General features: G+C 30.3%; 2 protein-coding genes across 2 annotated transcripts; both read right to left on the reverse strand.

The window, feature by feature from the left end:
- Nucleotides 1–213: 213 nt before the first annotated feature.
- On the reverse strand, nt 214–6226 carry LOC146529133 (uncharacterized). The gene is made up of 7 exons (XM_085201759.1): nt 5839–6226; nt 5638–5756; nt 5483–5563; nt 4911–5019; nt 4043–4131; nt 2321–2468; nt 214–1706 (listed from the first exon to the last, which is right to left on the reverse strand). Exons 1-7 carry the CDS (start codon nt 5864–5866, stop codon nt 1558–1560), a joined length of 723 nt encoding a protein of 240 aa, XP_085057885.1. The 5' UTR covers nt 5867–6226; the 3' UTR covers nt 214–1557.
- Nucleotides 6227–7054: 828 nt separating this feature from the next.
- Haspin (haspin) lies at nt 7055–21214 on the reverse strand. Its single transcript, XM_085202468.1, has 12 exons — nt 20748–21214; nt 20611–20666; nt 18169–20175; nt 17625–17707; nt 16540–16597; nt 15617–15809; nt 14656–14832; nt 12347–12464; nt 9409–9621; nt 8441–8536; nt 7978–8210; nt 7055–7487 (listed from the first exon to the last, which is right to left on the reverse strand). Exons 1-12 carry the CDS (start codon nt 21116–21118, stop codon nt 7286–7288), a joined length of 3807 nt encoding a protein of 1268 aa, XP_085058594.1. The 5' UTR covers nt 21119–21214; the 3' UTR covers nt 7055–7285.
- Nucleotides 21215–22041: the final 827 nt, after the last annotated feature.

The raw sequence follows: 22041 nt of genomic DNA on the forward strand, positions 1-22041 counted from the left end.
TCATGATTACATTACAGAAAAAAAAATGAAGAAAGAGTAATATTTGTAGTCCTGGGACTTGAAAAACCATCACAGGTGTCGGTTTTTCCGATATTTTTTAAAATCAATATAATATGAAAAATACATGACAAAGATTTTTTTTTATATTTTTCTCATAACTGTCACGACTTGGTCTATCACCTGGTTTCGTTTTATCGTTGACTCCTGGGACACCCTGTATATAGATTATACTTACTGAATAAAAAAAAAATACACACGAATGACAACAAAACAAATTGACTAACAAGTATTTATAAACATACATAAAAATTGACCCAACAAACAAAATTATGAAAAAAGGTAATAAATATAAGATTAAGAAATCTTAACATTTTAAACGATACTTTAATAATAATTTGAATGTATATACATATATATATACATATAACTAGAATAAAGCTACTAAATATGGAAGAAAAATATTATTTTTTCCATGTTTTATACATTTTTTTTCTTATAAAGACTTTCAATTCCATCAAAACCTAAGTTTAATTAGGACATAGTTTTTACTAATTTTGGATACATTTAATTATCAACAACTAAGTAGATTGGGCTTTGAAAATAAATGAAATGTTTTTTAGAATATCATAAAAAAATATAGTTTTTAAAAAAGAAATCGCAAAATTAACATTTTATAAACTAAAACTTTAGTTTTTTTTAATTTTATAGTAAATCAATCGTCCAGTCCAGTTAAATGAAGACAAAAAATAATTATATTATTTAATAATAATAATTAAATGGAATTAAACGGTTAATTTTTAAGAAGCTTTAGTAAGAATAATTTTAAAATAACTTTTTTGTTATAACCTGTTATTTTTCTTTTTTTTACCATTATAAGGAAATAACGTTGTAAAGATACTATTTAATAAATATCTACTACAAGCGATTTTAGTGTAGTATCACGATTTTTTTCACTAGCTTTTAATAATACTAATATTATCATTTAGATCTCTCTTTGATTAATTTGAACGACATTTTTTTAAAGTCTTAATATAATTTATATTTAAATAAGTTTTTTTAATTACATACTTAATAAGAGAACTTATACCAAATTAATAAGAAAAGATTCATTTATTGAAAAAAATCTTGCCCACACTTTTAAATTATGCCAATATAAAATAATAGTAAAACTTTAAAATAAAAAATAAACAATAAATCTTTCCAAGCATTAATACAGATAACATATTAATTTTAAAATCCTTATATTACGAATAACATCTCTCTTTCCCAAACAATTCAACTTGCAAGAATATTGCACGCAAGAATACTTAATTGCACGCATGGAATTACATCACATTTATATATGCAAGAATACAATGATAACTTGCTGATGTTAATGCAAGATAAATCTGACATATTTGATGTTTCATTGCAAAGCTAGTTTGCATACATGTTGCACAGATCGAACGCAACTTGGTTTATTCGTCTTGCAAAGTAACAATAACACGCAAATTCATTTGCCAGACAACTTTGTAAGAATGTCACACAGGTATATTTAGTATATTTTATAATTATGGCTTACTTATCGGAGTCTTGTACTAATTTAACATTGTCATCATCACGTCGGTTCGTGGGTCTTCGAAGTGGTCTCGGTTGTAATATGGAAAATCTTTCGTTTTGTTGTGAATTTGTTTTTTTACTAAGAGCTGTACGCAGGTGGCTTTCACCTGGAAATAATCATCAATCAATAATTAAAAAAGCGTCCATATGCCAAAAAGAAAGTATATTTCATGCTCTTTAATTTATACAAATAGAAATGCTCTTGCACAGAAAAAATCATAATTTTAATTTCAAAAATACTTAAACTTTTATGAAATATAATTATATATTCAAATGAAGACGTCGTGGCGCAGAGGACAAATCGTGCGACCTGTAGACGTAACGGTTGTGGTTTCGATTCCCACTTGAGATATTGAAATATTTAATGTTTTTATTTTTTCGCTCTGGTGAAATTAAAAATATCTAATATTAAAAGCATGCTTTCTTCCCAATGCACGATACTGACAAAAATATGCCTATAAATTAGCACTTTGTCTATTCAAAGTTTATGCTAATCTATCTGTATTGCCTTAAGAAGACATTTTATACTCAACACACAATGTGTCGAAAATTAGAAAACGGAGTGTCTTAAGGAACCCAATTTAAGACATACTAGTCTCTTTAGTTCCCCAATTCCATTTAATATGGAAAATGGAATCCCATTATATGCGGGATATAGCAATATAAAAGAAAAAAAATGAGCAAAATCAAGATCAAGAAAAAATCTCTTCTCTTCTTGTACCTGGCAAAGACAAAGGGCGCCCACATAATGTCAGATCGTGGGCTCTCGGCGACACAGATCTCGACGACCGTGGACGACTTGGAGTATTATTATTTTTTGCTTCATCGCTACGTGGACCGCGTCGTGGAGACCTAGATGGTAGTAGCTCCTGTAATGTTTTATTTTTTTACTTAATTGACATTACATTTTACTGTACGGAACGGTAAGTTGTGGCCGACCGGAAGTTACTTTGATTATTATCTTCTCTAACGCGAGTTAACAATACGCAAATGTTCTGAAAGCCTAACTTTAGTTCGGCCACGACTCGCCGACCGTGCTTTACGGTTGAGAGAGAGATTTAAATTATAAATGAGACTAATGGCATAAAAGATTATTGCTAATTTTGTTTTTAGTATATATGTAATATAATATAAATAAAATTAACCTTTTACACTTATGGGCCACATTCAATTACGTTTTAACAGTAATGTAGAAACACATATTATAAATAGTAGAATTAAAGAATATAGACTTCCTAAGAGGTATGAGTAGTAGACATAAAAAATCGAAAATAGGCAAGCGTAACGAGCAATAAAGTTGAAAACGAATGTGTGTATGTGTTACGTGAATTTCCGCTTACTTGGAATGCTGCAATTTCAATCGTGGGTATAAAGTATTTGAATAAATAAGTGAAATCAAATATGCAAATTATTATATATTCATAATAAAAGTATAATAGTTCGAAATATTTTTGAAAATTTGACTTATACTTTTTTCGTTTGACTTAAATATAGATAGTAAGTTTAAAAAATAAGAGAAAATTCGTACTCTCAATCATCAAAATAAGTAACTATTAGATACTAATAAAGTGTTAGGTCTATATTTTATAGAACTATAATAAATAAGCATAAAATTATAATGCAAATATCCTTTAAAAATTATTTGGAGAAACAGATCATACACCAAGCATATAAGCACATAGTATAACATTTTAAACACAAAAAGCCATGCAACATGAACGAAACAATTATTGACGACTGCATATGTTATACAAAACTATACTAATATTATAAAGTTGAAGAGTTTGTTTGGTTAAACGCGCTAATTTAAGGAACAAGTTGTTCAAATTGAGTATTGTTTCTGTTTCCCACTGTACTTGTGATCAGAGTACCTCGCGTACTTCCCGCACATAGGCCCGCGTGCGTGCGGGAGGGAACTAAAACGTTCTTGGCGCAGGGGCACAAAGTGTAAACGCAACTGGTTGTGTGTTCGATTGATGAGACTCGAGGAAATGAAATATTTATTAAATTTATATTTTCATTTCTTCGCTCTGGTGTCGAGGCAACGCGGGGCGTTGAGTTCCGCAACTCAACGCGCTATGCCTCCAGAATTCGGCGGAAAGTGGGGAGCGGAGTGTCATAATACTAGGTTCCGTCTGCCTACCCCGATGTGTGCGGGATTCAGCGTAAAGTTGATGTATTTCAGAGTCGTTGAGATCGGTCTCAGAGTAGAGAACGGTTTTAAAAAGATAGATACAGGTCTTGGAAAGTGTCATGTGTCACATGCAATTTTTAATAATATCCATTTGACAATCTACAAAAATCCATTTGACAATAAAAAAAATTGTAAAAGAAAAAAACAACACAATACAAAACATTTCATTACACATAAAATCTCAAGCCATGCAAAACATGCATTTGCAAGAATACATAGATAAAATGTCGATAATAATATGTTAGTAACCTTCTCTTGCGAGGTGACGGAATAAGCGCTATATGAGACCGGGGTGTCCGTGAAATCGAACGCACTCGACGCCCGGTACGACAGAGTGTCTGTTAGAAACGCATTAGTATAAGATAGCTGTATATAGGCCCGTATTTACAAACTATTTTTATTCATAAATTTTATATCTATGAATGAAAATGGCATCTCAAAATCGATGTCAGACAGTCGTCAGATCGTTGAGAGCAGTTTATATATACGGGCCTTCGTTATAAATAATAAAATATTAGTGGAAAATTATATGGTATTTTTATATGTTTAAGCTGAGTTTAGCATTTTATTGGAAATATTGCATAGATAAAATTTAATGCTGTTTTGTGAGTATGCTTGTTATATTATATTAACTACAAATATATTTTTTAATAGTACAAGTCTTTGTTTTTAGCTTAACACTTTATCACTAGCAGAGTAGTCTAAGAAAATAGAGCACCAAATGTTATGGGCTCTTCATATTTACAGATAATATTGAGTTGTGAAGATTGCAATGATTTAAAACTAGGTTCCCTCTGTCTTCCCTATATATCCAAAATATGGAGTATATTAAAATATTAAAACATAAAAGATTCATACAATTTTGAATTAAGTGTAAATTCTAAATATCATTATAAATTTGTTTTTTTATGTTGTCACATTAAACAAAGTCACAAAACAGCAATATATATTTATTTACGATTTTAGTTAATAATATCCATTTTATTTATTTATTTTTATTTGTATTGAGGTAAAATTATTTCATTATCAATAATTTTATATTTAAGTCATAATTAGAATAATTAGAGTTTATGAAAAAAATTATATGTTAATTTCAAAAGCAAGGAAAATTTCAAACCATGCGGCCAGCAACTTGTCGGTGGTGGAGATCTGATTAAATGTTCATGAACTTCTTTTAATGTCATTGGATCATCTTCAACAAAATCTAGCGCTGCACTCCCAAATTCCTTAAAATTTTATTATACGGGATAAAAATAAATACCAAAATTAAGAAAATAACATGCATCTTATATCTATCCAAGTTCTTGTCATCAATTAAGCTGAATATTTTATCATGTCAAACAAAAATTCTAATAGAGTTGTTATAAATATTTATTCCTAAAGAAATTCTTAACAACAAAAAAGAAATTGTAACAAACATACAAGATGTTTTTACAGAGCTTGCTTAGAAAGAATTAAAGCTTAATAGACTAAAGCACTTGAATGATTTCTATGATGCCTATTTTAAGGTTGGTCAAATCTGAATTTTCTTTATTAGTTATAAAATAAATGAAATATTTTTCATGTGTAATCAACATAACTACATGTCTGTGGCCTTTTAAGAATTCTTTGTTTATGCTATGCATGTCTTGGAGAAATAAAAGTATGTAATTTAAAAACAAATACTACAAATAACTTGTGCTTCATTACCTGTGACATTAATATTGTATCATCAGACTCACATTCCTCAGCGTGACTTTCAATTAGACTCTCTCTGCTAGCCATCACTTGCTGTAATTATTACATAAACAATGTTATTTAATTTACAACTCAATAACTTCACTTATGTAAGAATTGAATAATACCTGTAAATAAGGATTATCTTGTCTAGAAAGCCTTAGGGCTTCCATGTCTTGAGCGATGTTTCTAGTTCTACCAGGAGTCAACAAAACTGCAGGCGATCCACTTATATTAGAAGTCATAACTAAAATAATTTACGAAATTAACGAATTGGCGATCCTTTCTTTGTGATATCAATGTTAATTGTTTACAAAAATAATACATACCAGACAAAGAATCATTGCTTGCCTGCATTTTATGATCGATCTAGGCAAACCGTTCAAATTTCCTATAAATGAGGCTATATTCATAAATACTCCATAAAAATAAATTTATTCGTGTAATATATATTGTAACACAGGTATATAAGTATAGAAGATAATATCAATAATTTTTGTCAAAAACAATGTGACTTGACGGTAATATTTTTTATTCTAACATAACTATTAAGGGCACGAATCGCTTTATTATGTGTTTTTATGCGTAAACATGTAAAAATGTGCGAAATTCACTGATAATATCTGACAACCGTTTGACAGTTATTTTTTTTTATAAATTTTTGCAACGATACGACACACACTAGTGTTCGGCCTTAAAGCGCAGACTAAAAATAAATTAAATACGTACGGTGCCCTATCGTCGGTATCGTAACTATTCGTGAATGGAAAAATGCGAGTAATCTGGTGTTGGAATGTATATTTTTTTATGAGCTAAAGTATGGAAAATTATTGTGAATGTATTTAATAATAGACGATTATAGCCGATAACAATATTTAGAAAATATTATTTCAATAAAACAAATTATTATATTGGTAGCGTAGTGAAAAAGCATTTAATAACCTGGGTTTATATAACATTGTATAATAGGTATAATTATATTATATATAGACAATATTACAAATATTACAGCGTTATGATATACAAAATCTAATTTACAAACTTTTTATTTTAGGAATTAAAAGATTTAAAGGTTCAGATTTAGTGTATTAATATAAAACGCTAAAAAATTAGCATTCTACATAAATTCTATTAGTATCACGCTATGAAGCAGCACGTATTATACGAAAGAAATAAATATTAAATCGGTTAATGGCTGGTGTTCCTCGTGGTGGTATTAAGTAGACATAAATAAATAAATAATTTCAATATCCAATGACTGTTTTTTTAAATTTTAACCCTACTGGTTAAAATTTGTTATGCATATTTTAAAAATAGATGTTAGTCAGCTTCACGCTGTATCTCTTTTTTCGTTTCGCTGTATCGTTTTGAGTGGCGAAACTCAACGCCGCGCTTTGCCTCGATAGCAGAGCGAAGCGAAAACTCGTTAAGGATATGAAATAAGGGGTTGAAAATTTTATGATATATTGTTTGGGAAGGTTGAAACTACTAAAAGGCGCAGACGAATCCGCAAGTTATAGTAGTAAATAAAATAAAACAACAAAATATAATATAATATATGAATTTATTTAATCTGAAAGGCACCTTTTCAAAGGCTGATCCTCCCCATTGAAACTGTAATGTGACAACAATAATGTATATTCTAAAGTCTACTATAACAAATTGCAAGCAAACATATTTTCTATTTATATTTACATTAGATTTTATGTCAATTACGTTATATTTATAACATTCGCAAAAAGTATCCATATTGAAAAGACATTTAATTAATTTCGTTTACAGTTCGTTGTCGGTTAACACGTATTGGGCTGCACTGCCGTAGTCCAAGATTCGATTCTTGATATTCTTAAGTTTAGATATATATTGTTTGTGTATCTTAGTGTTAGTTCTTGTGTAGCGTAGGGCTGTTATCATTTTATCAACAGTGTAATGCAGCCAGAGTATGTTGGTGTATGGCTCGAAATTCTTCCAATTGTTGCTGTAACAAAAAATAAAATATTATTAATATGCTACATAAAGACATGATATTAATAACAATTATCTTCTAATTTAGTTTTAAGAAATATTATTTTCATCTAGATGGATATTATATTTTACGTTTGCAATTTTTTTTTAGAATTATAATTTGACAATATTACATTATTTTCGCGCAGTTGTCATATTTACGTTATGTTTGACATACAATGGTTCAACATATTTTTAATTTATCAAACATTCTCATTTAAATACTCTCATGTTCATACACTCAAACCACACGCCAATTCATTCTAATTCATTATAACAGTAACAGTAGTACATGATAGTATAAAAGAGCAACTGCTAAGTTTCCTATTGGTACTGCCCAACAGCGTTGCCCTTCCCCGACCGAATGACAGCTTTACATTAATTTGTCTTCAACCAACTCAATAATAGCTAACAAAAGTCTACCTATAAATATCAAACGAAAAAAAAATATAATTAGTACTAACCCAAGCCGCTCCCTCATAAGCCTATACACTTCAAACTGATAATCCCCGACGGCGTCAAACAGCGTATCATCCTCGGCCAGGTCGTTGTAGAGCGCCGCGCACTCCACGACACCCGCGACACTGCCGACACTGAGCGGCAGCGACACCCGCGACAGCGAGTAGTCTATGATGGTGGCGGCGACACCACGTCGCGGCACCGAGTAGTGGCGGCCGCGGAGCACGAAGTGCGCGCACTGGGGACCGAACATTCATATTATTTTAATTATTTACAAATAAAGTTATTTGTAAACCACGTACATTAACTTTGTTTGCTTTAATTTGACCAAAATGACCAGACGGCAGTTATAATTATATTGTAACGTAATGTATACTTTACTGGCAATCTGTATAATTCGGTAACATATACAACAAAATATAAAAACCTTTTATTGTTACAAAGAAACATATTGAAAGAAATATCCACCTTCTGATCAGTAGGTGCTATAAGTACGTTGCCCCAATGAAGATCACGATGCTCAAACTGAAATGCCTCCTCGGCTACCGCTAGGCCAAATGCAACCTGAAAAATTACACATATAAACAAAATTACAAAATCGGTATACAAAACAAAATCCACACACAATAATTAAAAAAAATAATGTTAAGCATCAATTTACCTGGTTTGAGTGTGTTTGTATACAATAACTTTTTTAATTGTCTACTTTACAATTAAACAACTAAGATTCTTACATTATTTGTCAATATTTAGGACTTAAAAAATAGATGTATAATAATATTTTTTTAAACAATATGTAATAAATATTCACTAAATTTATTAAAATAAATATTTAAAAAAAACTCCAACAAATATGTAACAACACAAAAAACCATGCTTATAAACAAAAAACAACAAAAAAGCAGGTAAAGACAGCCGCAAAGGATAAGTGAAAATCTAGTCAAGGTTCCGTAACTTGACACTAGAAATTCACCCATCTTCCGAAGCTGTCACTCACACTCATGCAGAACAAATGCTGAAAAAAAAAACACAAAACAATGATTTAAAAGAAATCCTAATCTACTGGTGCACAATGTAAATAAGATTAATTTAATAAAACTTGTGGACTATATTTCTGTAGTTCTACAAATCAAATAAAAACTAAAAAAATTGTACAAATAGAATAATAAATTGTACAAAGAAAATAAAATAATAGCTATTTTATTTTAGCTTGAGACATGAATCTAAAATGTACACACAACACTCATATAATAATTAATAAGTCAATTTTAAAAATCACTCTATCCTTTGCTTACAAAACAAAACATCAAACCTGTCAACTATCAAAATCGTCATAATGTCGTCTGTCAAAGCACGATGCTCAAAGTGGAACGAATCCACTGTTGCATCTGTCAAACACTTAAAACGTCAAAGCTGTCAAATGTCAAAACAGTCACCTGTTTAAACAGCGCGTACGCCTGCTCCGCGTTCACGAACTGGTAGCTCTCGAGGTCCTGTCCGGCGTTGGAGAGTTCCAGCACCAGGTAGTTCTGGTGCGCGGGCAGCACGGCGGGCGTGTCGTTCTCAGAGCCCTTCGTCTCGTCGTACAGCTCCCACAGGTCGAGAAGGCGGGTCGGATAGCTACCTTGTACGCATCTGACTGCTAGAACCTGGAATACATGAAAATAATACTTACTTTATTTAATTAAAAAATCACAATAACTATTGCACATACTTATATTCCTATACATATTGAACGAAAATACTTTAGTTTCCTCAAGTCCTTTAAGAATCAAGCCCTAATACAAAATATATTCTACCTATAAAAACATATAATCTAACTGCTGCATAGCATCATAACCCATGGCTTATTTAATTATTGTCCCTAATATGTTTCCCTGAATGAAAAGCAAATAAAACAATGAATATCCACTTTTAAGCAATTTGAACTAGGAGCTATCACCTAGTTATTTTAATACAACCATAATTAAAATAAAAACAAACAAAAAGATATCAATTATCAAATAAATGTAAACAAAACATAAAATTTAAATACCACGAAATCATTATCATATTTGTTCAGCAATTATGCAGTTATAAAAACTATTAATTTTATTGTTTTAATAATAATTAAGTACACACAACAATTTATTAAAAGTTATGAATGCACATTCCAGGAAATAGGAATTTTAATTAAATAAATTTATCACAAATATTATATACTAGCGGCCCGCTCGCGGTTTCACCCGCGTGAACTATGTTATTATTAATTTCTGTCTCCACGACTACGTCCTAGTGACGTCTATGCAAAATTTGAGACTCCTAATATTTGTAGTAACGAAGTTTCATACAAACTTTCCACCCCAAAAACAACTCCTTAGAAGTCGAATATTGCAAATTCCCGTCTTAGCGAGCACCTACGTTCTATAAGTAACTCCTATGCAAAATTTGAGATTCCTAGCACTTGTAGTTTCTGAGATATCGTGATGAGTTAGTGACCTTTCGATTTTATATATATAGATTAAATGGTAGTTGCTAAAAAAATTATATCTTTATATTAATAGGGGAGCAAAAACTTTGTAAACCTATTTAGAGGAATAGAAAATTTTGGACAGTTAGCGTTTATATAGAGAAAAAGAGCAGAATTCTTATATTTTTCCAAATAATGCAAAAAAATACATTAAAATAATAAACACTATCATACATTTGACAATATACACATTTTTGTATATATAAAGTGACATACATATGGCAATTCGTGTGATTATACAACCTCTAATAATCATTAATATGTAAAAAAATAATTGGATATATATTTTCAATTAGCATATGCAATATTTTAATTAATTATATCCTTGACTTCCAATTTCTTTTCTAGTGATGTCCATATAAATTGTTATTCCTAGTAATCACAAAGATAATCTCCCTAATAAAAGATACATATGATATCTATAATAAGACCTTGATCTATCACAATATTAAAAAAAAAACTATACCATATATGCAATTATCTAAACCACATACAGTTTGAACTTGTAAAGATAGTAACATTGATCTGACCTAAATTACATTATCAAACAAATATTTCATTATTATCTGTAGATAAAATGATGAGTGATTCATTAAATGTCTGTCACATTATTTAAAAGATAATCTATATATATAAAATCGAAAGGTCACTCACTCATCACGAAATCTCAGAAACTACATGTGCTAGGAATCTTAAATGTTGCATAGGAGTTACTTATAGGACGTAGGTGCTCGCTAAGACGGGAATTTGCAATATTTAACTTCTAATGGGTTGTTTTTGGGGTTGAAAGTTTGTATGAAACTTCGTTACTACTAATTCTAGGAGTATCAAATTTTGCATGGACGTCACTTATAGGACGTAGGTACTCATAGAGACAGAAATTAATAATAACGTAGTTCACGTGGGCGAAGCTGCGAGCGGGCCGCTAGTAATTAATATTTATAATAATGGAGAGCTACAATTTTTTTTTTACGAAAGCCTTTTTGGTAATTTGAACAGGTTTATATTTTTATGATGTAGGAGGATCCCATCCGTTTTACCTTAGCACGGATTTGTTTTAAATGAGATGACGGTGGGTTCAGTTTCCAGATATTGATTTTTTAAATTTCGGTCTGGTCTCATCAATAATTCAGCAAAATGTAGGATACTATTATATACCAACACTGTAAGGGTACTGTTGTATATAAACTCTTGATAGATCAGGCTCATTTGGATTGTTATATTATTTACACTAACGTGACTGTGTTTGTGAATGGGGAATGAAGTGTCTTAGTGTTAAGACAATAAATAGGTTCTCAGGATTAGTCTATCTACCCTGCTATGTTCGGGATACAGTGTACAGCACTAATTTATTTATTTATTTATATATACTTTATTGCACAAAATTACAAAAAAACAATGTACAAAAGGCGGGCTTAACGCTAAAAGCATTCTCTCCCAGCCAACCTTGTCATGTGGGATAATAAGTATGCAGGTGTGCAGAAGTAAAATATACATACATATACATACATATACATCCAATAAATATATAAAATACATATAATAAATAGTTATACATATAATATATAATTATAATAAAATATTACGGATATTCTAAATAAAAGAAATAAATAAAATACATAAAAATATAAACCATATAATAATATAGCATACCATATATACTCCAATATATACATTTAATTAAATAGATGAATATTATATATTTATGTTATTTTTAAAAAAATACTCTTCTACCCGGCGCTTGAATACCTCACGAGAGGGAGCTTTTCTTATGGGCTCAGGTAGCTCATTCCATAGCCTGACTAATTTCTCTTTGCCAAACTAACAATAAAAAGAAATAGAAAGAATAAACAAAATAAACAAACCTCATTGAAGACATCAGAAGCATTCATTACAGAATGTAAATCCAAAGTTTCAACACTCTTGCCCTCATCAAAATGTTGTTCTATTTCTGCTATAGGAGCGCGCAGGGCACTCAATTCCCTGTAAAGGCAAAAAAAAATAAAACTTATAAAAACTAACTTTTTCCTTGAGGCTTAACCTGCGGGGCCAAATGGAAATAGCGCAATCTACTTAAAGCAGAGAAGAGAGGAGAGGGTTTCATGTGAAGAATATAAATTATTTTCATTGCACCCTGGCAATAAAAAGTGTGGCATTGAGGGGTAAAAAGATTACTAACAGGTAATTTATACAATGAACTCGATGCAATAAAAAACACTAATCAAAGGCAGATTTAAAAAAATAGGCAGACATTTGTGCAAAAAAGTAAGGCTACACAGATATTAATCACCACATAACTTCCTCAATAGGAAGTTTATTCAATCAACATTTATGTTCGTGAATGGCATCCTTAATTGGCATAGATAAGGAATAACAAATAGTCCTTGATTTTACTGTCCATTTTTTAAAATAAAAATGTCATTGTTTATTTAATTTGTAATGATTATATATACGTAGATGATAATATTATCATTTACATGTATATAATTAAGATAATGTACAATCTATCTTTGGAAGTAATAAATTCATGATCATAAAATTTGCGATATTGAAATATTAAGATTTATTTCCATATGCAGCATATATATAGCAAGGTAGGCCAAGATAGATTCTAATGTTAAGAACTTCCGTTCTTCACCTTCCGCCCAACTTTCGAAACATTGCAGGTTGAGTGTTCTAAATCGAAATTGTGATTCGAATATCTACATAGAATTATTTAATACTTTCATTTCCTCGCTCTGGTAACGAGGCAAAGCGCGGCTTTGAGTTTCGTCACTCAAGCATGCGTCTAGAATTCAAGCAGGCAGTAAGTAAGGAACGGAAGTGCCTTAATAGGAACAGTGTCATAACACTAGGCCCCCACATTCCCTCTGCCTACCCTACTATTAGTGGGATACAGCATGAAGCTACAAATAAACTATATTTAATTATATTTTTTAAAGAATACTACTGCTTGTGTGAAGTAGTTTACTAACATTTTCTACATGATGATAATGAATCATTCAGAAGGGATGTGCATCTACAATATAGGTATGTATAGCAGATATAAAGTGACACAGATAAACAAACAAAACTGAGCATAGGCAAATATTTGTAGGCAAGATCAGAAACCTTTAGGGTTAATGAATTCTGGCATTACAATTGTAAATAGCTTACTCTCTTGTTTTTTTATTGTACAACCAATGTGAAGTATATTACAAATGACACAGATGGCAAATGTGTCTTGTAAATACTTTGATTCTATCAAAAAAAGAATTAACATACCAATGTTAAGCATACAATAAAAAAAATAGTTTAAAAATATAAAGAGTCAGCTTCATACTTTTCCTCATATAACAGTGAATGCAGAGGATCCCTAGTATTAGGACTACTCTGTACCTTATTTTTCATGTTACTTTCGTTATATCACGCGTCGAGTGCGGAACTCAACGCCGCACTTGGTCTACTAGAGTAGGTAAATGAAAAAGAATTATATACAATTATTCCTCCGAGTGGGAGTCGAACCTACAAAACATCGCAATTTCAATCAGAAGTTTTTCTCCTGAACCACTCAGCCACAGCCTCAAGAGAAAAATATATAATATTTATATTTCATATAGCTTGTGATTGATTGTTTAAATACAATTCTAATTCAAATATTATGCATAATAATATAAGGTAAATAAAATTAATAAAATATAAGGTAAATCCCAAGCAAACATGTTTTTGTTAAAATGCTGCAAATATACATATAAACAAATTCAATATACATATCAACAAATAACAGATAAACAAATTCAATGAATATTAATAAAAATATTATGTAGGCAATGATGTATACTTGTAACTGATTCATGACACTCATTTAAAGCATCTTTAGCAGGATCTTTGAATGACACAATCTATACAAAAATTAAAAACACAACATTTAACATCTGCAAAAAAAGCCAGATCAAAAGTGGTAATGTCTTCGAGATTTTGTGTATTGAGTGGCGGAACTCTACTGTGCATTTGTCTTGAAAAGACAAATAATTTATCCTAAGTGGCAATGAAGTCCACAACCATCACTTTACTGTCAGATGTTGCACTACTGTGCCACAACAGCTTCAACTTCTCAATACAATAACATAAATTTTTACCTTTAACAAAGTTACCTTATTACCAAAAATATCAAAATAAAAAAAACAAAACTTACATAGCAATCACAATCTCAGATATAATTTCATGGTAGTCCTTTTGATCTTCCCCATTCACTTTGATGTGGCCGGCTATGGGCACTATTTTCAGCACACGAGCTCTGCCGTCTCGAGCACGCCAGAGGTAAACTTCCCCGTAGACACCCTCGCCGATCTTGCGGCAGTTTTTCAGGACTCTAAATGAAAAAGGGGCTTTACAAAGTGGTAGACAGACAGTGGGAGACAGAAACAAATCTTAATAGTAATCCTGAGTATCCGGGTTTAATTTTTTTCCCTCTTGAGGAACTTTAAAATAGCCTTTTTGCATTTAATAAAGCAAATATGATATATTTGATTATATAACAATAACCAATGTGGCATTTACGATTAATTTCAAAGTAGGGTAGATTACATAAGAGTTTGAACATACATAAAATTTTTGTTAATTATAATTATTTTGTTTTTGTTAGTATTATTGTCATATTTTTGAGACTTGAGTTATCAATGTATCAGTTACTATTCATCTCATACTTAGGAATACATAAAATAAAGGTTAACTTTTATAATTAAGTAAGCTATAACAGCAACTTGATAATTCTTTAGAATTTATATTGAAAAATTAAAAAACCTTTTTTTAATATATATAATGTAGGTAAGACTAAAATTATATGAGCCAAGGGCTTTGAGTGGAAACATCCACTAAATTGCCTCATTTGCTGCCCTTGTTTTGACAAAAAAACAATCAATTGTAATTATTACCATAATACATTTTTTCTATCTTAAAATAAAATATTTAAAAAAAGAAAACAAAAGCTTTCATTCATTGTTAACAAAAACAACATGTGTTTGTGTTATGAAGCCACCATCTTGCTTTTCACTTGACCCAATAAAACGATATACACAATTTTCTGAATAAGACCACCTTGTTGTGTAATAAAATACGCTAATAATATAATTGGATTATCAATAGCGTATACTCACGTATCTGGATAGCATTCATCAAACAGTACAACTTCTGTTTGATTGCAACGTCGCAAGACGTAGTCCCGCGCGGTCGCTACACGGCTCTTGGACTCATGAAATTTTTCTAAAACAGTGACCTCGTGATCAGAGTCACCGATCGATAGTTTTGATAGCTCAACAATCGTATCATCACAGTCGTCGGTCAAAAATCCTGCAAATAAACCATATTGTTCGATACAAGAATCGACGTAATGACAAGTACTAGGAAGCGAATGACGAACTTTCCCCATGAGTAATCAAAGTGTTACGTAGAATCGGTGAAACCACGCAGGCTTACAATACTTTGGCCTAAATACTATCATTCATGCGATTAAAACTCACCTGTGTATTGCAGGGAAAGATGCATGCACTCTGCTTTAGACACTTTTTACGAACAAAGGCTCAGAACCAAGCTATTATCCCGTTAGGGATAAAGAATGGCAGTCAAAATGTCCGATCAATCACGAAGATTTGCACAATATAAAAATGTCCTACTACTGTTTATCGACAGTAGTTATTAAAAATCACTACTTAATGTAAATTATCTAAGAGATAACTTGTTAATAACAAAAAAAATAAAAATTACAATGGCAGCGACACTATAACAGCGTCTGCTTCCGTGAATGAATGACGATAAACGATAAAACGCACAGACGAAAAAGAACTTCTATCATTTATAAATTACAACGTATATTTAGTGTTGCCAGTAGGTTACTCAAAGATCTACTAAAACCTGCGTAGTTTAACAAAATATGTCATTAAATAATTATTTAGAAAGTAATTACATGTAATGACTTTGTAATGGATTTAAACAATAGTAATGGATTCTTTAAATTTCAGCAAATTCATAAAAGCAACTAAGTACCTTGTAAATATAAAAATTAGAAATAAAAAATAATTACCTTGTAAATCTTCAGACAGTGATGTGGAACATAAACTAATTCTTGAAGCATTAGATTCCTGAAATGATATATATAAATTGAAAAATATTTAATTTTAATTATAATTTATTTTCCATCTTGTGAATATAAAAAGATTTTAAGAAACACACAGGGTTATAGAATACATTTTATGTTAATTTTCCAATTAAGCATATTATATATCAGCATTGCCAGTAGACCTCGATTTTTAGCCCAAAATTTCAAAATCTCGAGCGGGACAGCTATGGTCCCACTTTATGTAAATTATACCACGCACTTTAAGAATTCTTTTTTAATTGCTTTATTTTAATAATAAGTTAGATACAAAAATTCTGCTTTTATTATCCTAGTCAAAATAAAACAAGGGCCACTGTAATTTTCAAGTATACTCATGTGTTTCTGGGACTTAGGTATTAGGAAACGATGAAATTCATTGGTTTGCCATTTTAATGTTATAGACTCAAAATTTAATTAAAATTGGTGCAATAAAAATAACTTGTAATTTTTTTAGCCTAATGCCCATTTTTGACAAAATAATCACTTCCGCTCATAAAGCTATCAACAACTTCTATCATGTGTGCCCTATTCTTTTTTGTACACATTCCTGAAGCTCAAAAGGCACACTTTCAATCAAATGTCATACTGTTTCTTGAGGAATTTGTTTCCATAATCAACTGTCAATTGCTTGTTATGAACCGAATACTTCGTTTGAGAACAAATCAATATCAGCCTTTTCTGGAGCTGCTCGGGAGGCTCGAGCAGTGTGTACGCTTGCATTGTCGTGCATCAACTTGAATCTTGCACCAATTCTCTGAGCAAAATGCATAAGGGTAAAATGAAGTGGTTCAAAAAAACTCTAAATCTACCCACTTTAACAATTTTTTGCTGGTGGTATACTCAAATAGGACTTGTCAACACTTAAGACGAATGTATCATAAGTAAGTATCAACCACTCAAGATTGCATTAATGTCCTAAAACTAACCCAAAGTGGCCCTTATTTTATGTATAGGTATGTTGTATTTTTAACAATACCAAAATAATTAAAATAAATGTTACTCTTGCTTACTCTTACAATCCTAATGGTAGACCTAGAAGGTTTAGAGACAAAAGTACTTCTGCGGCTATTGATTGATTCATTGTGTACTGAACCTGTAAAATAATTACACATTAAAATAATTCATTTGAAATATAAATATTTCAGTGGAATAAACAAAAATTAATAGAGAAATAATTTAAACCTGACATTACACTGAAACTTTGACTGATAGTGCCAAATTCATATTTTTTAGTTACACTTACCAAAAAGTTTATGCTTATGGATTTTTTAAAAAAAAGTACACAGTAATTATCTTCTTATACATTTATTAAGTGTGTTATTGTGGCTCAGTACCTATTGTAAATGTGACAGTTCTAAATTAAATTTGTACTGAGGAAAATAAATTATTTTCATTTACCCTACTTTGGCAAAAGAAAGCATGCAAGCACACAAGTGTCTTTACACTAGGTGCACTTGGACTATCCTGCTGCATGGGCGAAGCGTTAAGCTGCTTTGATTTCATTTCATTGTACTAATAAAAAATCTATTCACTAAAGCCTACTTTTAAAATTACCTTTCATGTTTTGCATTTCCATTGTGCTGATAACACTTTGACGATACTTCCTTCCTTTTGTATCAAGAGGTTCAAGATCTAAAATAGAATGATCAAAATGGTCAGCCATTGTAGTCATTCTTCTGTAAATACTTAAAGATCTTTCCCATCTTTTGCCTGGTTGTAAGGCTATTCCTTGTTTCATTTCACATGTTGATGATCTAGAATCATTTAAGTCTACTATATCTTTACTTATATATGATACATTCTGTTTATTTTCTTCTGTATTATTTACAGGTATATCTATATCTGTACTTTCTCTATTTAATCTAGAAATTTTTCTAGTCATAGATTTTCTGTATTTTATATTCCTTGTATCATTTAGAGCAATTGAATATTTTCTATGTTTCTCTATTGGAGATATAGATTTTTTCGTAAGTTTTAACAATGGCTTTTCAATATTATTATAATTGTAAGTGTGTGACATTGAATTATGTAGATTTACTTCAGTTACTTCTTCGTCAGATTGTATACTTTCGTCTAACACTTCTATACAATCATTTTGTTCAATATCTTTCTCATTTTCAGCTATTTTATCACTCTCTTTTAGTGTAACTACAGTTTTATCAAAATCAGTACTACTTCCACTTGTAATAGAATTATCTAATGTTAACAGAAAAGAATTATTTGCAACACGATTTCTTCGTCTGGTTGTTACAAAACTAACACAAAAATTTTCATCAGCCTTATTAGGTTCCTTTCTTTCTTCTTTTGTTTCCTTGAAACTAGTCTCTGATTCATTACTTTGTTCTGATAATGAATTAGATTCCAAATCATCAATTGTCAAAATGGATGATACGGTGGAGTCATTACTAATTTTTGATTCATTAAAACTTGAATTTGATGAATCTTTAAATTCATTTTCATCTACACCAATATTATCATCACTATTAGTTAAATCTGTTATTGATTCATTAGTGGTAAGAGAATCTCTTGGCATTTTATTGTAATATTTCTGAAAAACAGAATCATTAAGTTGATCTATGACTATAATAAGATCTTTTTTATTTTCTGTATCATGATTATTTATAGATTCATCTTCTTCACATGTATCATAACTAGATTCATTACTTATAGTTTCATGACAAATAGTACTACTTTCTTTTGAACTTATATTTAACGTTTCGTTATTGCTGTCATTGATAACATTTTCTTCTGTATCATGTAAATCTACAACTGATTTAACAAATACTTGTAAACTTTGTTCATTCTTTTGAAGGTTATTTTCTATTTCCTTATATTCCTTATTATCTACAATAACCTCAGTTTCAAAATCTTCTGGATTTCTAGAAAATCCTAGGAAAGGTGTTAATTCTGATGATTGTAAAGATTTATTTTCTAACAATTTATTCTCTAGAAGGTTATTTTCCATTTCCTTATATTCCTTATTATCTACAATAGCCTCAGTTTCAAAATCTTCTGGATTTTTAGAAAATCCTAGGAAAGGTGTTAATTCTGATGATTGTAAAGATTTATTTTCTAACAATTCATTCTCACCGGTTTCATTTTGGTTAGTTTTAGTAGCTTTTCTAAATATTTTACTACACATGTTATTTTGTAATATTAGTAAATTTCTCTCTTCATTATAGGAATGAGTATTAGAAGGTATTTGCTGAAAAGAAATTAGTTTCCCTATATATGAACTTTCTTTACTATTTTCTCTTTCTTTAGGAGACATTGATATATTTGGACTGCCATTTAAATGTATTGAAATAGGCGAAAATCGGTATATAGATTTCCCTCTATATTTTTTATTTATAGGTGTACTACATAATGGTGAATTTGCTATAACTTCAGAAACCTTGATATGTTTCAAATATTGAGGAGTTTTAACATGTTTTTGTTTATTTTCATTAAATAAGGATAGATTTTTTACAATATTATCAATTGATTCATCAACATTTGGTTTGTTTTCTTCTACTATATTTAATTTATGACACAATATATTTGAGTTTTCTTTGTCAGAGTCTGTGAACAAAAATATGGCTTGTTATTAGTAGGTGTTATATCCAAACTACATTAAATGTACATTACAACCAACTTAATATAATAATACTATAAAATTTATCTTATAATATGTTTTCATACTAAATGCATGAAAACATTGTGGAAGATCATCCCAGCAAATGACTCTAATGATAGAATTATTGATGTAGTAATTTGTAAATGATTGTTTACATCACTACATATTAAAAAAACAATTTAATATAGCTATTTATCCCACATAATACACTGTTTAGGCATTAAGCACCTCCAAATATGCTTATTTATAAAACAGAAAGGTTGTCTAAACATGTTTTAACCAAAAGGTTGGTTTGCCATTTTTGGTTGCCTGCCTGTAAAATTGTCCTGTAAAATCCCTTAAAAAGACTATAATTAAGTGGATCTGGATAGAATACAAACCTGCACTGTCACTGCTAGAGTAATTACGTATTTTCTTCTTAGATATTCTTTTATACCTTAAAATAATTTTTAATAAAATTTCTTAAAAATAAAGTATAGTAATATTGCACATAATACTAGTTATATCTCTTACTCACGGGTTCTCAAGATTGTTTAATTTATTAATAGTTTGTTTATTAACAGGAGAGGATTCGAGGAGTTGGTCAAACAGATCTACCGGCTTATTTACACGTAGTGATTTATCCGGCGTTAAATATGCAGAAGTTGAACATGATGGCCTAATACTTGTTACTTGTTCTTTTACTCTTTTCACATATTTTCTTTTACGAACTTTATTTGATGCAGCAAATTGCATAGATGCACCCACTGCCATGTCTCGCTTCGTTTGCTTAATGTTTTGTATATAATATGCATCGAAAACGGAACTTTTTGGATCCATCGTAATTAGAACATCTCGTGGATCTAACGTACCATCATTTTCTTTTTTAGATTTGTAAGTTCTTATCATTTTTGATATTTTATTAATGTAAAAAAAGTTAAATGAAAGTTGAATGAAAGACTTCCACTTTTAAAAACAAACGTTCACCAATCGTCACTTGCCTTCTTAATCCTTACAGATTAAAAATATTATTGTCCGATATTTGTCATAAATAGAGTCGTAGATAAATTAGATTCATTTTTTAAATACAGAATAATGTATCCATACCTATATTATAATTTCGAAAGTAACTCTATCTGTCTGTCTTTTACGCAATCAGGGCCAAACCGCTAATTTAATTGTGATAAAATACTCATACAGAGATACTTGAGGGTCTCGGGATGAACATAGGATATTTTTTTTTCTCATATTTGTAATATTTTCGATATATACAAATATATTTAAATACTTATTAATTAATTAATTTGACATACAATTTATTCCGCCGTGTTAATAACAACCGTCGCTATGCGGCTAAGCAACGATTTGCAAAGTTTGTTGTTAGAAAACGTCACCCAAAATGAACTTGCTCAACGCCTCTCTCTATTAAAAACTGAAAATAATTTCATAAATATATTTAATAAATATTCGTATAGTTCAAGCGGGCGTAGCCGCGTTCGGGTCTACTATTATGTACATATAAAATTTGTATTCACAAATAAACTATACCCTTTTTTAAATTTACAATATATAATTTAATAGATTTTATTTACGGCTTCACCCACAGTAACAAATGGAATTAACTATGAGTCATGTATATAGTCTGCCTTCCCGAAGTAACTTTGGCCGCTGTGTAACCCACTGTAGGGTTACGATACCACTTACCACAGATGGCTGGGCCACTGGGCTACCAGACCTACGCCATATTAGCAAAGCTGATATTTTGAGGACTATTAGTTTAATAAGTAGTTAAGACAGTAATATACTCACTAACTTGAAAGTGGGGCCCTTTC

Source organism: Heliconius melpomene, chromosome 18 (genome assembly GCF_056956725.1).
Source record: "Heliconius melpomene rosina isolate 202511_hmr_F chromosome 18, ASM5695672v1, whole genome shotgun sequence".
NCBI lineage: Eukaryota > Metazoa > Arthropoda > Insecta > Lepidoptera > Nymphalidae > Heliconius > Heliconius melpomene.

Coding starts and splice junctions, on each gene's coding strand:
- LOC146529133 (XM_085201759.1), bottom strand. CDS start 5,866: ATGCAGGCAAGCAATGATTCTTTGTCTG. Junction 5,757..5,838: donor AAGCAATGATTCTTTGTCTG/GTATGTATTATT, acceptor AAATTATTTTAG/TTATGACTTCTAATATAAGT. Junction 2,469..4,042: donor CCGTCACCTCGCAAGAGAAG/GTTACTAACATA, acceptor AAAACATTACAG/GAGCTACTACCATCTAGGTC.
- Haspin (XM_085202468.1), bottom strand. CDS start 21,118: ATGATAAGAACTTACAAATCTAAAAAAGAAAATGATGGTACGTTAGAT. Junction 20,176..20,610: donor CTCTAGCAGTGACAGTGCAG/GTTTGTATTCTA, acceptor TTTTGTTCACAG/ACTCTGACAAAGAAAACTCA. Junction 14,833..15,616: donor GATGAATGCTATCCAGATAC/GTGAGTATACGC, acceptor TTTTTCATTTAG/AGTCCTGAAAAACTGCCGCA.